Source organism: Drosophila ananassae, assembly GCF_017639315.1.
Source record: "Drosophila ananassae strain 14024-0371.13 chromosome XL unlocalized genomic scaffold, ASM1763931v2 tig00000124, whole genome shotgun sequence".
NCBI lineage: Eukaryota > Metazoa > Arthropoda > Insecta > Diptera > Drosophilidae > Drosophila > Drosophila ananassae.
Window position 1 is genome coordinate 168,654 of NW_025319111.1, and position 19,000 is coordinate 187,653.

General features: G+C 44.9%; 1 protein-coding gene across 1 annotated transcript; it reads right to left on the reverse strand.

Annotated features, from left to right (window-relative positions):
• Positions 1-9,114: 9,114 nt before the first annotated feature.
• Positions 9,115-16,035, reverse strand: LOC116655470. The gene is made up of 2 exons (XM_032453445.2): positions 15,977-16,035; positions 9,115-9,958 (listed from the first exon to the last, which is right to left on the reverse strand). Exon 2 carries the CDS (start codon positions 9,951-9,953, stop codon positions 9,192-9,194), a length of 762 nt encoding a protein of 253 aa, XP_032309336.2. The 5' UTR covers positions 9,954-9,958; positions 15,977-16,035; the 3' UTR covers positions 9,115-9,191.
• Positions 16,036-19,000: the final 2,965 nt, after the last annotated feature.

Sequence of the window (19,000 nt, forward strand, 5' to 3'; positions counted from 1 at the left end):
CCGCGGGCGATGCCAGAACTACTCCAGGGCAGAGCGCAAAAGTGGTTCTTAATGAACGATGAGGAGTGGACCACATGGAAGGATTTCAGAAGGAGCTTCGAAGCCTTTTCCTGCCAAAAGGGTACTTTGAGAAACTGGCAGACCAGGTTCCGCAGCAGAAACAGCAACGAGAAGAACCATTTAAAGAGTACATGGTGGACCTTCAGACGCTAATGAAGCCTTTAGGAAAATCCACGAAGGAGGTCATTGAAAGGCCATACGCATACGTTCGTGAGGCCATACGCATGCGCATCGCTCGAGGAGGTGATGGGTCTGGCCAAGGAATTCGAGGAGCTGGCCTTGGAAGAAGAGGTTTTTAACAGGCAAGCCGCCGGAGGAGCAACGCTAAATGCCACTGCAACAGCAGCTGAGCCAGCAATGGACAGGCCCAAGGCTGCAGCAGCCAAGTCAACGATGGGCAGCAAGCCAAAGCCAAAGGCAGCCGAACTTGCAGTGGGCAGCGACGCCTAGACAGGGACAGATAGAAAACCCAGCGGAGGCATGGGCCATTGGGCCAATGGGCGCAGGAACCCCAGAATTTTGTTCTGCAGGATGTGCGGCGCAGTAGGGGTGAGAAGCACAGAGTGCTGCCAAAGAGTGGGAAACGTGCAGCGATCTCAGTCGTAGAGAGGAAGGCAGAGATCCCGAGGTGCTGCCTCTCAGAATTAGTTAGGATTAGGCTTAACAGGAGAAGATCAGCTGTTGGCGGCAGTCATCAAGTTCGGAGGTGAAGAAGTAAGGGCCATGATTGACACCGGGGCAACGGCTAGCTTCATTTCAGAAGAGCTAGCAGAGAACCCGGGAATCGCCGGAGGACGGAAAGCAACAAGGAGACGAGTAAAGTTGGCCAACGGGAGCCACACCGAGACTCAAATGGTACTCCTAACAACTGTAAGCTTTGGCAACAAGAAAAAGGAGTTGAACATGTTAGTGTTGCCAGGCATAGGAGACAGCGCGGTGCTTGGATGCGCAGGCCACCAAGTCACGATCCCGAGAAGAGAAAGATGGAGCGGATGCTTGGAGAATAGGCTGTCCATAGCCATAACTGGACCCTCGGAAGAATGGAAGAGCGAGCGGGATAAAAAGTTCATCGAAGAAGAGCTGGCGGCGTTCACAAACCAGAAGGGTTGTTCAAACATAACCCAGCATAAAATCACGATGAAGGACGACATCCCAATAAAACAAAGATATTACCCAAAAAACCCCAAAATACAGGGGGAAATCAATGAAAAAGTGGAAGAGCTGCTGGAGAAGGGATGCATCGAGCCGTCCAATAGCGCCAACAGTTCACCCATTGTCATGGTGAGGAAAAAGACGGGTCAGTGGAGGATGTGCGTGGACTTTCGGCAGCTCAACGCAAAATCAGTAAAAGATGCGTACCCTATGCCAAGGATAAACTTCATATTGGAGCAATTGAGGGAAGCTAAATTTTTCATCAGCCTCGACCTGAAGGATGGTTATTTTCAAATCCCACTGGACGAAGAGAGCAGGAAGTATATGGCCTTTACGGCACCAGGGAAAGGTCTGTACCAGTGGAAGGTGATGCCATACGGATTACACTCGGCCTCGGCAACATTTCAAAGAGCTTTAGACCAGGTCATAGGCCCGGACATGGCTCCGCACCTATTTGCGTATCAAGACGACATTATCGTGATCGGACGCACGAAGGAGGAGCATATGGCAAATTTGAAGGAAGTGTTCCGAAGACTGAAGGCGGCAAGCTTAAGAAAAAACACAGACAAGTGCCACCTCTACAGGGAAGAGCTTTTGTACCTGGGCCATCGGATAACAAGTGAAAGGATTGGTATGGATCCGGGAAAAGTCGCAGCGATTACGGAATTGGAACCCCCGACAAACGTGAAAGGGGTACGGCAATTCATCGGGATGGCGTCGTGGTATCGGCGATACGTCCCTGATTTCGCTGGGATCGCAAGGCCGTTGAACGATCTCCTAAGAAAGGGAATAAATTGGGAGTGGACGGCAAGACACCAAGACGCGTTTGAGAAGTTAAAGTCGCGTTTAGCAGAGGAACCAGTGCTAGCATGCCCCGATTTCACGAAGAAGTTCGTGCTGCAAACAGATGCCAGCGACTACGGCGTGGGTGCAGTACAGACGCAGGACACGGATGAGGGCGAGCAAGTGGTTGCTTATGTCAGCCGAACGCTAATAGGCGCGGAGAAGAATTACTCGGCAACGGAGAAAGAGTGCCTGGCAATAATATGGGCCATTCGGCAGATGAGACCATACCTGGAGAGGAACCAGTTCGACGTGATCACGGATCACATGGCGCTGAAATGGTTGATCAATATAGAAAGCCCACTTGGAAGGATCGCGAGATGGGTCTTCGAGTTGCAACAGTACGATTACAGCTACAGAAAAGGCAAGCTGAACCTAGTCGTGGATGCACTTTCCCGCCAGCCGATAGTGGAGAAGCTGAGGAGTGCCACAGCAATCGAAGATACAGAATGCATTTGGATAGGCTCACTGAAGAAGAAGATAAAGGAAAACCCACAGAAATATCCGGAATACGTTAAGAAGGCATGCCTGATTTACCGACATGTTCCACACAGAGCCGGGAGCGAGGAAGTAGCATCGTGGAAACTATGTGTGCTGATGGACATGAGGCAACAGGTGCTGAAGGAGAACCACGACGCACCAACAGCGGGACACCTAGGCGGAAGGAAAACGATTGCGAAAGTATCAGCAAGGTACTTCTGGCCAGGGATGCAAAGGGACGTAAGGAACTATGTCAGGAAATGCAAGACGGCATGCGGTATAAACCGAGCCAGATGCAGGCCGCAGGGAAAATGCTGACACAGGTCCCAGGGGGGCTGGTGCAGTGCCATTCGTAACGGTGTTGAGCTTGCACAATTTCAAGGACTCAGAAGGTTCTTTTCTCCACACTATCAACTATCTGCTTCACTATCGTCGATCTGCTTCATTAACCATCACTTGACGATACATCTTTTTTATGTCGGCTACCAGAGCGAATTTGTTTAGCCGAAATCTAAGAAGAGTTGAGTAAAGCTCTTCCTGAATTGTTGGACCCACCATCAACAACTCATTTAAACACTTCTGTGTGGATGTCTTGCAGGACGCATCGAAAACGACTCGTAGTTTGGTCGTTGTACTTTGCGGCCGCAAGACACACTGGTGGGGTATGACATAGTGTGGAAAAGCAAGAACGTCATTGCTTGCAGGGGCTATATGGCCTAGGGATTCGTATTCTTCCATAAATTCCAAATACATTTTCTTCAAGTTCGGATCTCGAGATAATCTTCTCTCGAGCGACAGAAATCGGCGTTTGGCTATCTCGAATGAATTGCCCAAAACGCTTGGATCCGACTTAAATGGAAGTTTAACTTACTTATTCAGTTGCTTGCTGAACCCAGTTCTTTCTTGTTTTGGTTTGCCAGTCTCTTCAGCGGACAGATGCTGGTATCTACGATTTAGTATTTTTTCGAAATCGGACCACAGCGGCAATTCCTCATAATCCAGTGACTCTTCCCATTTTTGCTTGGTCACTGGATCCACTCTACTCAAAACTAAATGAATAATCATTGAGTTTGCAATTTTAGTATCATCTCCTATGGATAATAGTGATCCATAAATTGATGATACAGTGTCGATGAGACCCCTCAACGACGACGCAGACGGCTGGGAAATTTTCGGAAGGCTGAACAGTTGACGTATTTGGTTCGCAAAGATGAGACATTCGTTATCATAAACTCTCTTTAGACTAGCGATAGCTTTGTCGTAATTACTCTCGGTGACTTCAAATGCCTTGATAGTTCCTAAGGCTTCACCAGAGAGGCAAGAAATGAAATGATCGAATTTCTCGATAACTGGAATGTTCACATCTTTGTCAACTAATGTCTCGAAAAGACTTATGAAATTTTTGAAATCCGAATAATTTCCACTGAATTTTGGCAATGCCAAACTAGGAAGTCGAGCTCGAGTTGGGGCTGCAGAAATTGCAGTAGCTGAACGGGAGTCTTCAGCTGAATTAAAGGCATTACATAAGGACATGATCCTTGCCTTCGTAGTTATTCCTAATTCTTCCAACTCGGCTCCGAAATCATCCATTTCATCTATTTGCTCGATCTGGTCTTGCAACTCATTTGCTTTAGAAGTTGCCTCATCTAAAACCTGAAGCTTGCACTCTAGCTCGGTTTTAGTTAGAGGAAGTGATCCATCTTCCAAACGTTCCTCCAACCGGCGAATGCTTTTTTTTAACTTTGACATTTAATCTTCTCTTTTAGTCAATAAGAGTTGTGGAATTAAGTTTTTGTTTAGTACTTTCCATTTTAAAACAAATTATTTTTTCAATACAAAAACGAAAATAATGCAAATTTAAGATTTAATAATTTATGTAAATTTTTGTTAAAAGTAATTTTATTAATTTATTTAAATTTTTTATTAATTTTAAAATATTAATATCAAAAATTTACTAAAATAAATAACTTTTAGAAATTTATTTAAAAATTTATTGAATTTAATTCAACAACAAGAAAATGCGAAAACGAAAATAATTAATTAATCTTATTTAAATATAATAAATAAATTATTAAATTTAACCAAAAAAGAAAAAAATTTATTAATTAATTGATAACGAATTATTGATAGTCGAGGCACAGAGTATCCAAACAAAAATAGTTGGTCGCCAATGACACCGAAACCAATATGCACGACCAAATTGTAGGGGAGCGCGTCACTTGGCGGACCGTTAAACTATAGGCGCCAAAAAGTGCATATACATACATACAGCAGCGGATAACGGTGGGAAACGAAAACGAGAATATTATCGCTGCATATATATGTATGTATACCAAATATATATGCACCTTTATTTATCTGTAATAAATAAATAATTTTTGGCTGCACTTTAGTATTTATTTGGAAGATTTGTAAATTCGAGAACGAGGGGTAGGGGGCGACAGTGATTGCAATAAAAATATTTTCTTTTTTATTTTCTCCACTGGCAGTACATTTAGGTTAGCACATATATTTATAATAAAATTTTTAGAATTTTAGAGTTCAAGGTGAACGTAACGTGCTTGCATTTTTGTTCGTTTTCTTTAATTCGCCAGTCTGATAGCCATTTTTCAACATCCACCAGATGAAGAGCTAGCTGCGCAGTTGCTTGCATCGGGCATTTTGAGCGGCTAAGAATAGCTGTATCATCAGCAAACGTAGATGTTGTTAGTCGTGTGCTTGTCGGGATGTCTGCTGTGTAGAGAACATATAATGTTGGTCCGAGTACACTTCCTTGAGGAACTCCGGCTCCAACAGTGAATTCGTCAGATATATCTGTGTTGCACCTCACAGCAAATTTTCTGTCGTAAAGGTAAGACTCTAAAAGCTTGTGGGTATTACAAGGGAGCATTGTCTTGATCTTGTACATTAGACCTTCTAGCCAGACTCTATCAAATGCTTGAGAGACATCTAGAAATATTGCGGTACAGTACTCGCGTTTTTCGAATGCATTCCGAATTTCTGCTGTTATCCGGTTGACCTGCTCAATTGTTCCGTGCTTTTCACGAAACCCAAACTGATGTGACGGGATTCCTTCCTGGATCCTTAGGTATGTGTTTATTCGAGTCAGAATGCATTTCTCAAAGAGTTTAGATAAGCATGAAAGTAGGCTTATAGGTCTATACGACGTGGGAATTGTGTGGTCTTTTCCCGGCTTTGCTATCATTATTATAATTGACTTTTTTCATCTCGCTGGAAAGTGGCCAAGTTTTGCGATGGCATTGAAGAGCTTTACGGCGCAATATGGAAGCTCAATGATCATTTTGGGAGTTATGATGTCGCAGCCTGGTGATTTTTTCGGATTTAGTTGGTTATTGATGATATTAGCGATTTCGTTTGGGCGAAACTCGATTGGTTCATGTTGAAGCTGAGGCTCATATGGTAAAGTCGGCAAAGTAAAGGCACTAGTGGCCGGATTTGGTTGGAAGATATTTTTAAGGTGATTGGCAAACGTGCTGGCTCTGTCTGCATCGCTGCGCGCCCAGCCGCCTGTTGGATTTCTAATAGGCATAACGGTTTCTTTCGGTGAGCTTAGAGTTGGGTGAGCTCTCCATAGTGAGTGTTTTGTACTAGAAGTTGACAATTGCTCTATATAGCGGCGGTGGACATAATCTTCTTCTTGCTGTAGGGCTTTAGTAAGTTGACGTGAGGCATGTCTAAAGCTTTGCTTAGCAGATGGCGATCTGTGGAATTGCCACTCGCGACGTAAACGCCGCTTTTCGAGGACGAGCTGTTCGATTTGTAGATTTGTCTTTTTATTGCTTTGTGTATTTATAGTTTGCGATGTTGAGGCTCGAGCTGCGGCGACGAGTACAGACTCAAGTGAATTAACAAAGCTGTCTACGTTGGCTTCATCGTGGAGATGAGGACTTAGCTCAATGTGTGAGCTGATATATTTTCTGTACTTAACCCAATTGGTTTTCTGTGAGGTCAATTTTAATGGTTGTTCCAAGGACAGGCGAGTGATCAGATGAGAGATCCGATAGGCAATTGGCACTTATCAGATTTTTAGGGATGTTTTTGGTAATCGCAAAGTCTATTAAATCTGGTAGTTTCCTTGGGTCTGCCGGCTAGTATGTTGGTTTGCCAGATGAAACATAGTCGAGCTTGTTCTTGGCTTTGATAATTGCATTATAGAGCTGCTTCCCTTTTGGAGTCACGAGACGGGATCCCCAGTGTGTGTGCTTGGCATTGTAGTCTCCTGCTGCTATGAAGTGGTCTCCAAATGTGTTGAAAAACTGCATAAACTCATCTTCAGCTATATTGAAGCGAGGGGGGCAGTATACGGCGGCTAGTGTAAGTTGGTTGCCAGTATTTAGTTGTATATTTATAGATGTAGCCTGTAGGTAGTTTTTAGCAAATTTGTTTTGAAAATGGTGCTTTATGCGGCTTCTGATTAGAATTCCAGTCCCACCATGTGCTTTACCATCTGGATGATTTGTTCCGTAGAATGAATATCCTCGTAGTTGAAAATTGTATTTGTTTGTAAGGTGTATTTACGAAAGCAGCATTACATCGATATGATTGTCGAGTAGGAATTGAGCTAACTCAAGTTTATGTTGCGAAACACCGTTAGCGTTCCACGTAGATATCCGTAGGAAAGCCATTATTTGGATTGTTGTGAAACCAGCATTTGAATCAATAGATTTTGGTTTCGCATTAAATCTTGCATAGTTGTGCGCATAAACGACATAAATTCCGTCAGGCTTTGTTGTAGGCTGCATATCATAGCTTCAAAGTTGATTTTTGGCTGCTCTGTTGGTTGATGTTGCTGAGCCGTGTTCGGTTCTTGATATGCTGATTGCAGAAATGAGCTTCTTGAGGCAGGTGACGCCGGTCCTGATTTTAAGGCACCTGCGTATGTCACATTTTTGTCAGAGTTAATGGGTCCTAGTGAGGATCTGGCTGCAGTCGAGAAGAAGACTTCAGGGTTTGATCTGGACGCCGTGAACTGTCCATTTTGGGTGCGGGCAGCTATTCCTTTCTGGTGGATGCGACTTTTCAGCTCCTTATAGACTGGGCATCCTCTATAATTAGCAGTGTGGTTGCCACCGCAGTTGCCGCACTTTTTCGAGTTGCTGTCATCTTTGTTCGCTGGGCAGTGTGCGGAGTCATGAAGCTCTCCGCAAACTACACACACCGGGCGCAGTTTACAGTATGACCTTGTGTGGCCATATTCCTGGCAGTTCGCACATTGTACCGGGCCATTGCGTTTGTGCGGTTCCTCAACTGTAATTCTGCGGTGCAGCAGGTACTGAAGATTGTATATTGGGTGCACTTCGTATTTCTTCAGGAGCTTGGTTTCTGGTTCGAGCTCAACCTTAAAGAGTGGCTGCGGCTTTCTATCCCTGTTAAGGATACTAAAGACTGTCTTGGCGCTAAAACCCTTCTCCTGTAGCGCCTTTTTTATCTCTGCAGGCGTTACTTCGGGCTCTATGCCCTTAAGTACGACTTGCAGGCCCTTGCTGCTTTTTAGCTGATATGTGTAAAAGTTCTTTTTATTCTCGGTAAGATATTTTGATAATACTCTGTAGTTATCTTCAGACTTCATTTGAACTTTTGTTTCTTGAATGTTGCCCTTTACAAGGGGTATTATGTGGAAGTTATCCTTACCAATAAGCTCAATAATTTTGTTGACAAGAACATTGGAACTTTTTTCGCGTATATAGATAGGCGGAGGTTTTGGCTTCCTTTTCTCAACTAACCTAATAGTGGATTCGCCCGTCTCAACCTCATCGGCGTCTACCAAGATTTTAAATCGGTTTGAGTTAATGGGCGTTTCTTTTGCTGCTAGGCTAGCATTGCCACGGGTTATTTTGCGTTTGGAATTGAGGGGGCTCAGCTTCCTTTTGATTTGGATGTAGCGATCCATGCCAGTCTGCACAGCCGGCTTAATATAGTCATTGTTTTTGTTTTGGTTTTCGGGCAGCGCGGATGTATTACTATTTGCGCTACTAGCTGATGACGTCGTTAAACGCGCTGTAGATACAGTTGCGGTTGTTGTTGTTGTTACTGTTGACGTTGTCAAAGAAATTGAGGTGCTAGTTACTGCACTCTTTGGCTGCAGAGACATCGATGGTATCGAGGGGGAGCAGGAACGGGCTCTCTCGCTCTCTACGTTTAAGAATTCGGTCAAGTTGGTCAAGTCAATTGACCGCGCTTGATCAGAGCTTGCATGGTTTTCGGTTGCTTTAAAAGAGAAGTACGCGTTGTTTCTTTGTACTGAGAGCCGTCTCTCGTCTTGCTCACGTTGACGTTGTGTGCGAACGTCGTTTAAGCTCTGTTTTGCCAGGAATGAGGCGAACAGTAGGAAAAGAAGATTTGAGTATGATTTCAAAGACACTTGTGGCGGGTTTAATTCACTTTCTTCTCTTTATTATCAAAACGAATTTTTTAGCGGCAAAAAGAACTCCAAAAAACTTAAAATCATTCCAGAGATGGTAAAACTCTCTCGAGATGGCACAGTCGGTGGTTATCGATATACATATGTATGATATGTTAGTATATACTATGAATATGTACATATGTGATTATTATTAGTATAGTATTATGAATTCATGATCCTCGTTGACCAGCAATGAATCCCGAACGGATGATGTGAGGATACACTTCGGCCCCTAATACCAAGGTACTCGGCCTAAACCAGCGTTCATCCGCCAGGGCGAGGTTTGCGAAGGCTTCGTATGCCGTCGGATCGATTTCCCGTGCAGGCGATCTCTGCTGTAGCTGGGAATCAACGTGGAAGATGACTTCATCGTCCAACGGCCCCCTGATCGACTGGAGCCTCGCTGTGCACACACCATCGGTCCCGACCTTGCCAAGGATGCACTGATCCGACTGGTAGGACAGCAAGGGTCGATCAAGGCCTTCAATTCGAACTTCTTGACTCCGGTGTTGATAACCACCTCAGCCGTAGGCAAGACACTCGTGGCCTTATGTTGCAGGAGGGTAGACAGCGTGGTGGTATAGGCGCCACGCTGATCCTCCTGAAGCGCAGCAGGAGAACTAGGCCTGTCGGAGCTCAACGGCTCAACCCCTAGGTCTGAATCCGACCGCCCCAGCGGACGGCGGTGAGGGGATCTGGATGGTGAGCGTCTTCGACGGCCCCCTTCATTGTGCAGATGCAGAAGCGTGTGGTGGTCCCTTTGGCAAAGTCGACACTTTCCCGCACTGCGGCAAGAGCGCCCGGAATGCTCATGGGCTAAGAAATTACTGCAGTACTTATTGATAAGTACTGCTCGCAGGCGTTTCTCGGCCGTCAGCTTGAGGAATGGCTGGCACTTCCGCAGTGCATGAACTCCTCTGCACACTCGGCACCGATAGGAAGCGGTTCCTTGCGGCGGATAGTTTGGCTTCTGGGCCTTCGGATGCGGTGCCATTTTCTCTGTATGATAAGGAAAGAGAAGTAGAATTAGTGGTATCCAAAAACATATGACTAGACGTGAACATGGACAAACGAACATTGAAGAAGCATAGCGTAGGAGTTACTTTAGGAGTGGAAGAAGTATTAATTTCGCGATCGGCCGACGTATTACGCCTCTTGACGTAAGAACATCCACCACTCGGACCTTGTCGCCTGCACCTGGGCAAACCTTCTGAATTCGGCCGAGGCGCCATTCGTTCGTGGGCAGGTTGTCTTCTTTTATGACAACCATGTCATCGACCTGGAGATTCGTAGTTGGTAACTGCCACTTATTCCGTTTGTGGAGCTCCTTTAGGTATTCTTCCTTCCATCGGACACAAAATTGTTGATGAAGGCCCTTTAAACGTTGCCAACGGTTGATGATGGATACTGCGTTAGCTTTAATTTCTGGTTCGGCCAGAGCTAGCAGTGGGCCACCGATAAAAAAATGCCCGGGAGTCAAGGCTAACAAGTCAGTAGGATCCTCTGACATTGGAGAAATGGGCCGTGAATTGAGACACGCCTCGATTTTTATTAATAATGTCGAAAGTTCTTCGTACGTATATTTGACTGAGGAAGCAGACTTGTAGAAATGCGCCTTAAAGCTCTTCACTCCTGCTTCCCACAGTCCTCCCATATGTGGCGCACTTGGCGGATTGAAGTACCAGGATAGGTTTTGGTGGCTGTAGTGTGCAGTGACCATCTCTCTCGTTGCTTGTAGGAACTCCCGCGTGATAATGGCTGAGGCACCCACAAATGTCTTACCGTTGTCTGAATATAATTTCTGTGGGCAGCCTCTTCTACCAGCAAAGCGCGCAAAGGCCGCCAGGAATTTCTCACTCGTCAAGTCTGACGTAGCTTCAAGGTGGATTGCCTTTGTGCTGAAGCAGACAAATACACACACGTAGCCCTTTGTGATAAGGCACGCACGGCCTGTATAATTTTTAATTTCAAAGGGACCGGCAAAATCTACGCCAGTGTGTGTAAACGGACGTGAGAAAGTGGCCCGTTCCGCGGGCAGCTCCCCCATGAGTTGGGTCTGCAACCGCTTTCGGTAGATCAAGCACACCTTGCATGCACTAATAGTAGCTTTTAGCAAAGTTTTTAGCTTTGGAATCCAATACTTGGATCGAATGAGTCGCATTAGGAGCTGACTCTCACCATGCAAGGATATGCGGTGAGTAAATCGAACCAGTAGACGGGCCCACGGACTGGAATATGGTATTATAATCGGATGTCTCTCATCGTAGGAAAGCGTGTCAGACGCAACAAGCCTGCCCGATGCTCGCAGTACCCCTCTGTGGTCCAAGAAGGGATTCAGGTTCTTGAGAGGGCTAGATGATGGGATCTGTTGCTTTTTTAACAAGCAACTGTATTCTTTTGGATACCCTTGCCGTTGGGTCAGAACATGAAGACACTCCTGGGCCTCTCGGATTTCGGCGGTACTGATTTCAGTTGGCAAGACCGTAGATGGTACCTTGCAACGCCTTAGGAACCGCAGGACATAAACGGTCACCCGGAGGGCACGACTTAGGTCTGAAAAACGATCTATGTAATCCTCCGATGGTGGCAACTTAGCCAAGTTGCATTTGATAGGTCGCTGCTCAAGTTCTGTCTCAGGTACGGATTCTATTGGAGTAGGCCATTGCTCCTTAGGAAGCTGTAGCCATTGTGGGCCATTCCACCACAAATTACTTGAGACGAGATCCTGTGGAGCCACGCCTCTACTAGCCAAGTCAGCTGGATTGAATTCAGACCGCACGTGAGACCACTTCCCAGCATCTACGGACTGTGTAATCTTGGCAATTCTGTTTGCCACAAAACATGTCCAGGTACATGGCGGTTTGCTTAACCATGCTAGCACTATCGTGGAGTCCGTCCAGTAGAATGTGTCGAAGTCATCAGGAGGGAGTTGTGGAACAACCGATTGGAATAACTCAGCCAGAAGAACTGCACCGCATAATTCAAGGCGTGGTATGGACATGGTCTTTACTGGAGCCACGCGAGTTTTAGCGGTCAAAAGAGAAATAGAAACCTCCTGAGCGTGTTCAATTCGGACATAGATCGCGGCTCCATATGCTTGCTGCGATGCATCGCAGAAGCCGTGATATTGAACTTTGGATTGTGGACCAAATTTCACCCATCTTGGAATTCGGATTTGGTTTATAGTAGGATAGCTCATAAGAAATTCGTTCCATTTTCCCATGAGCTCAGCAGGGAGTGAATCGTCCCAACCCAGCTGCTGGAGCCAAATCTCCTGCATAAAGATTTTTGCTCGGATCACGAAAGGTGCCAGCCATCCTGCCGGGTCAAAAAGTCTTGCAATTTGTGACAGTACCTCCCGTTTACTGAGGACTGCCTTTGGAGTAATATCGGATGGGACGAAGAAAAATTCATCTTTATTTGCCTGCCAACGAATCCCGAGAGTTTTGGCAGTGCTCTGATCATCTAGCTCTAAGAAACCCTCTCTTAGCAAGTGATCTTTAGGACGTCCACTTGCGCAACGGAAATCCTGCGCTCTTGAGCGCCGCACGTAGCTGTTTAATAGCTACACCAGCAGATTGCTTTGTGTGCGCCCCAGCCAGTACGTCATCTACGTAGATAGAAGTAGAAATAATTTCACTTGCCAATGGAAAAGTCGTTCTCACATCTTTCGCCAACTGCTGCAATACTCTTATTGCAAGGAACGGAGCAAAATTTACTCCAAATGTGAATGTTTTGAGTTCATAGTCACAGATTTGGTCATTTGCATCACGAAACAGGATTCTTTGGAATGGAGTGTGCTCTGGAGCAACGAGAATTTGCCGGTACATTTTCGTAATGTCGGCATTGAAAACGAAGCGAAAGAACCGCCAGCGTAAGACCTGCAAAGTCAAATCGGACTGTAACACAGGCCCTGGATGAAGGATATCATTCAGGCTCTTTCCATTGGAAGTAGGGCAGGAAGCATTGAATACTACACGAACCTTGGTAGTAGTGCTATCTGGCTTAAAAACGGCGTGATGAGGCAAGTAGAAATTCTTCCCACTGGAGTCTGGAACGATTGGAGACATATGCCGCTGGTCTAAGTAATCCCTGATTACTGCTTCATATTCTTCTTTAAGAGTTGGATTTTTTCTCAAACGGCTTTCGTTCTTTAGGAATTGAGCCAGTGCTATGGATCTTGAATGCCCTAGATCAATCCGATCACAACTTCGGAATGGTAGGGTGACGACATATCTCCCAGTGTCATCTCTCCTTGTTGTTTGCACAAAGTTCTTCTCACAGAAAGAATCGGACTCTTTTACCGGCTTCCCTGGAAGATCCTCCACCTCCCAAAACTTTGTGAGAAGTTTCTCGAGTTTAGCTTCAGAGCTTATCGAGACCTTTGGGGAAAAGTTCGAAATAGATTTTGGCACGGCCTTGGAGACTGGCCCACTCAGGATCCAGCCAAATACTGTTTCCTGACCTAACAGAGTGCCACAAATCTTTGTCCTCGAGCCACTCAGAAGAATAGACGGAAGAATATCCGCCCCAATCAGCAAATCAATTTGTGAGCTCTCGAAAAACGAAGGATCAGCCCATGTAAAACTGGGAAGGTCCTTTAACTGCTCCTTTGGTATGGAGGTTGAAGGCAACTTTCCGGATAGAAGTGGCACGACAAATGCTTCTGCCTCGATGTGTAGTCTAGGTTTTATTGGCGACCCAATTTGAAAATGGCACATCTTAGTTGATTGGGCAGCTACTGCTTGATTTAAGCCGGAAACTCTAGCTTGTACGGATTGGTACGGAAGCTTCAAAATCCTAAAGAGACGCTCCGAGATAAAAGTAGCCTCAGACCCGGAGTCGAGTAAGGCCCTTGCAGTATATGTCACTCCTAAGTGACAGACATTTATCATTGCCGTACTTAACAGCACACCTTGTGTGGCTGCCGCTAGATAACTTTGCACATTGGTAGGCGTAGTGGACTGTATAGTTGAAGTAGTAGGATTGTTATTGTATTGAATTGTAGTCAACTGAGGAAGGTCAGCTCTGTGCAGGAGCGTATTGTGGCGCCCTTTACACGTGAAACAATTGTGCTTACTGGTACACTCTTTAAGTTGGTGTCCCCCAGCGAAACAGTTTAAGCACAATTTCTTTCTCCTTATATATACGGATCGTTCACTGACGGGCATTTGGAGAAACCGAGGACATACCCGCACTGGGTGATTCTCTTTTGCGCAAAGGTCACAGTTTTTGGGTCCTTGCGTCACGTTGGTCTCAAAGGAGTTGATCCTTTTTGAGCCTGTGTTTTTTGAAGGCGGTTGGGAGTTAACCATCTTAATGTTGGAGCTGGGTTTAACATCCTCTATGGCTTCCAGGGTGCGATATCGTTCGCTGAGAAACGAGTTCATCTCATGCCATGCGGGTATCTCGCACTTATTGGACAAGGATTGTTCCCACAAAGAAAGGGTCAATTTCGGAAGTTTGGAGGAGCAGAGAAATACGAGAAGACAATCCCAATTATCGATTGAAATTTTGGAGTGTTCTAACGCCGTGAGACAGCCTTGGATGGTACTTTGCAGCTCCTTTAAAGCTGCACCGGACTCAACAACCACTACGGGAAGATTGAACAGGATTTTTAATTGGCTGTTGACAAGAAGACGCTTGTTTTCAAAACGGTCACAAAGCGCGGTCCAAGCCGATTCAAAACCGTCATGCGTGAGTGGAGATTTTGCTACTATAGCCTTCGCTTTTCCCTCTGTTTTGGCATTTAAATGGAATAACTTTTCCACCGGCGTCAACCTCGGATTGTTGACATAGATAGCAGTGGAAAGGTCGCGGAACGTTGGCCACCGTAAGTAATCCCCCCTGAAAACTTCAGTGTCACAGGGCGGAAGTCGGCATCCGCTAGACATGGACAGTTGGGCAGTATTTGATGCCCTTGTAAGAGTTGGAACGGACATTCTTTCGATAACCTCTGTTAGCTGGGCTACACAGCGTTCATAAACGGAATAGCAGTAGTCATACTTGGCTTCTATTGCCTGCCACTCACCACTGCTGGAGGCTTCCTGCTGGAGAACTTGGGAACATTTGTCGTACTCGCTCTCGATCGTCTCCCAAAGTTTCTTTACGTGGTCACGGCGGACCTCAAGGGCGTATTGAGTGGACTCAGAAGTCGATGGTTCATTGATCTTGGCCTCAAAATGGGTTAGTTTATCGCACACGGAAATGAACGTCGCATGAGCCATCGTGGTTGCAGAAACTGTCTTCCGAGTGACGGATCGGGTTCCTATTGGGGTTCGTGAGATGCTCTGCGGTTTTGGTAGCGTTGGCGTCAGGGACTCGCTCTTGGATCTGGTATTCGCAGATCTTGCTAACGGATGCGAAGGAGGAACTGGAGATGAGGATGTACTCCTTCTTATAATTTTGACGGGTGCAAAACCTTTTGGTTTTGTCTCTCGTCCAGAGGACATAATATGGGAGCCTTGGATAAGTTCAGAGGATACGAACCCCCCTGCAAACGCGATAGGAATTAATGGAATTTAATAGGAATTTTAACCAAATAATTTAATTTATTAATTTTTTTTATATACGTACAAAGGTTTCGGATTATTTTTTTTTTTTTATTTCCTTTCTCTTAACGCGTTAAATGGAGTAGTAATATATGGGAATAATAGGAATAATATATAGGAGAACTTTTCTAGCAGCCCTCGGCAACAATTTGTATGTGTGTATATATGCAGAAAATGATTTATTTCCTTTCTCTTAACGCGTTAAATGGAGTAGTAATATATAGGATATATAGGAATAATATATAGGAATAATAGGAATAATATATAGGAGAACTTTTCTAGCAGCCCTCGGCAACAATTTGTATGTATGTATATATGCAGAAGATGAGGTGATAGAAGATGATGATATTTTTATATATATTTTTTTTTGAAGATGATAGTAGGAATGAATAAATGTGGGTAAATATGTTTCGGTTGTTATATGTCTCAACCAAAAATAATTTAGCCACCTGAATAGTGAACTTGCCGTTTTGTGTCGGTGATATCCGGCTCGAAGGACCAATGTTTTGCCAGGAATGAGGCGAACAGTAGGAAAAAGAAGATTTGAGGATGATTCCAAAGACACTTGTGGCGGGTTTAATTCACTTTTCTTTCTTTATTATCAAAACGAATTTTTAGCGGCAAAAAGAACTCCAAAAAACTTAAAATCATTCCAGAGATGGTAAAACTCTCTCGAGATGGCACAGTCGGTGGTTATCGATATACATATGTATGTATGATATGTTAGTATATACTATGAATATGTACATATGTGATTATTATTAGTATAGTATTATGAATTCAGCATGAACAAGCTCATTGCAGTCGAGGTTGATTTAGTTTGAGTTTTGAGAGTTGTGTTTTATATTAATTAATTAATTAATTAATCAATATAAACATTAGCGATTTCATCGCAAAAAGCGTCTTTTCGCGTTATTCCAGTCAGTTATACCAGTCACTGCACTTTTATGATTTTATTGAATATTTTTTCCCGGAGCACAATAAAAAACACGTCTGCATGCGACGACAGTCGGCCGAAAAGCGATTATATTCATATCAACAAAAACTTAAGCCTAGCTTATCTAGTGCGGCGAAGCGGGGCGAATTCATGGGAGAGCGCAAGTGAGAGCTTTACTTGCGCTCCGGCTCCGCCCTAAACTAACTTAAACTAGACTTCATAAAATTCCACTTAATTTCTACATTAATTATACAGGGGCAAGTAAAGAAAGCCCGCCGATAGAAATGCGGCGGGAATTGGAGAAAGCTAACGGAAAAAGTAAATGAGCGAAGGATTAACGGCAGGAAGTAGATTTGCAAGGATTAACGGGCACCTCTGGCACTATATAAGGAGTGCCCCGGGAGCAAATCGGTACCGAGTCTTCTAGGGAAGCTGGAAGAGTTGAGTGGAGGACCCCCCGTGGGTAAGTCTGACATTCAAGCGGGAAAGGAGTCTGACATTCCTTGGAGGAATTAGGAGTATAGGCTGAAGGACCACCGTGGGTAAGTCCGACAGTCTCAAGTGCGGTATTTAGAGTGAGTGCGAAGGTTCTGCGAGTCAGTAGCTAAAGGACCCCCTGTGGGGAAGTCCGGCGGCGGTACGCGAGTCAGTCAAGCAATAGAATTCAGGAACAAGTACGAACAGGATCATGGATCCGCGGCGGACCCAAAGCCCAAGGGTAAATCGAGTCGGGCTAGGTTATTCCCGGACACGGCAGGTATCCTGGCTATAGCGTCGGATCGGCCTGGCGTACGCCTTGTCGGCTCCTGATCAATAAGTCCAGGTGTGATCCTGTGAAGCAAGGGATAGCCAGCTCGGGAACTGAAGCCCAACAGTAAAACCAAGCAGGGACACCCAGGGAAAGTCACTAGAATCCTGATCCAGGCGCTGGGGCCTATGCGAGTGTCGAACGCGACCAGGGGTGTGTCCTGAGGGGTAGGTAGGCCCTTCGTGCCCTAAATCGGCCGCTAAGCAGCGAAAGGCATATCCTGCCCGGCGTATGCCTGGGAGGTGAGCCGATCGGCCTGTTAACACGGATTAGGTGCCGGCCAAAGCGAAAAGGCATCCACGGTGAGCCGAAGATACCGAAGATCCACGGCACTCGCACCCGGCTCCCGACGAGGGAGCAGCAGCGACGACGAGGGGGCAGCCACGACGACGAGGGAGCAGCAGCGACGACGAGCTAGCAGCAGCGACGATGTGCGAGCAGCGGCAGCAGAAGAGCAGCGAAGAAGGCAACAGCAACAACACAGGCCCTGCAACCCAGAGCCCTTGAGTCCAAACGAAGGGAACCGTGAGCCGTTTCGGCGCCGGGCACCAAGACCACACGACCTGCCGGGCGCAAGCTTTGGGAGGGCGTGTGTATTGGCACCAACCCGAAGCGGGGATCGGGGATCGACTGGAGGACTAGCGGTCGTTCGGCTGAGCCAAGCGGCCGGTGAGATTCACCCTTTTTGTAAACTTAGCATAATAAACAGAATTTTTTTAAACGAAGCATACCGTGTTATTTCTGGGCTCGAGCAAATCACGTCGAATCTATAAATTCTGTGGAACGTACCCCAAACTCTGTGAGCTAGTTTGTTGCGAACAACCAATAGCAAAAACAGTTCGTTACATTAATTTCACCCATAGTAAACGATTTTGATGCATAAGCAACTGGAAGTTGGAGTCCATTTTTGTTTTGAGTTAAACCCTCTCCCCTTGCATCCGTTATTATGCAAAATTCTTTGCTGAAATATTTCGCTTTTTCTCGTTGATCCAAAATATCATCAATTTTAGGTAGCGGGAATTTATCCGACAACAGTTTTTTGAATTGTGTCTTTGAATAATTGAGATAAGACAGTTTTTTCTCTAATTTCTGGATTTTTGTGAACTATGTCATAGGTTGAAAGTGGTTCATATTTTAAACTGTGAATATTTACTATTTGATCATTACTGGTTGTATTCATTAATCGGACATATGCATTTTTGGGCGACCTGTTGCGACCGTGTTCGCCTCATAAATGCCATGTTGAATTTCCTAATTAGGTATTAATATACTTAATTTATCTGATGATAGATGAATCTTTCAGACAACTTGGGATCTTGCTGGTAGAACAATGGAATTATTACCAGAATTGTATGTTATTGGAACATAAATTGGGAAATTTAAATTATTTGGTGTCATTATGAGCCAATCTTTATTTGGTTTGAAATCTAATTGGCAATTAAATTTCTTTATGAAATCAATGCCTATTATTCCATCACATGGTATTGCGCAGTTCAAATTTACTAAGTGAAAATCGTGAGGAATTATGTATTTACCTGTCTGGATCTCTATTGAAATTAGTCGGTTCGACTGTATTATATCTTGGAATATGTTTCTGATTGATATATATTTCTGATTGATTTAGATATCATGAAAGATATCAGAATTTTCCTTTAACAGAGATATTTCTGCACTAATATCTATTAAAAATACAAATTTTTTATTCGTCTTTACATTTTTACCTTACCATATAAATTGCGCAATTC

Coding starts and splice junctions, on each gene's coding strand:
- LOC116655470 (XM_032453445.2), bottom strand. CDS start 9,953: ATGGCACCGCATCCGAAGGCCCAGAAGCCAAACTATCCGCCGCAAGGA.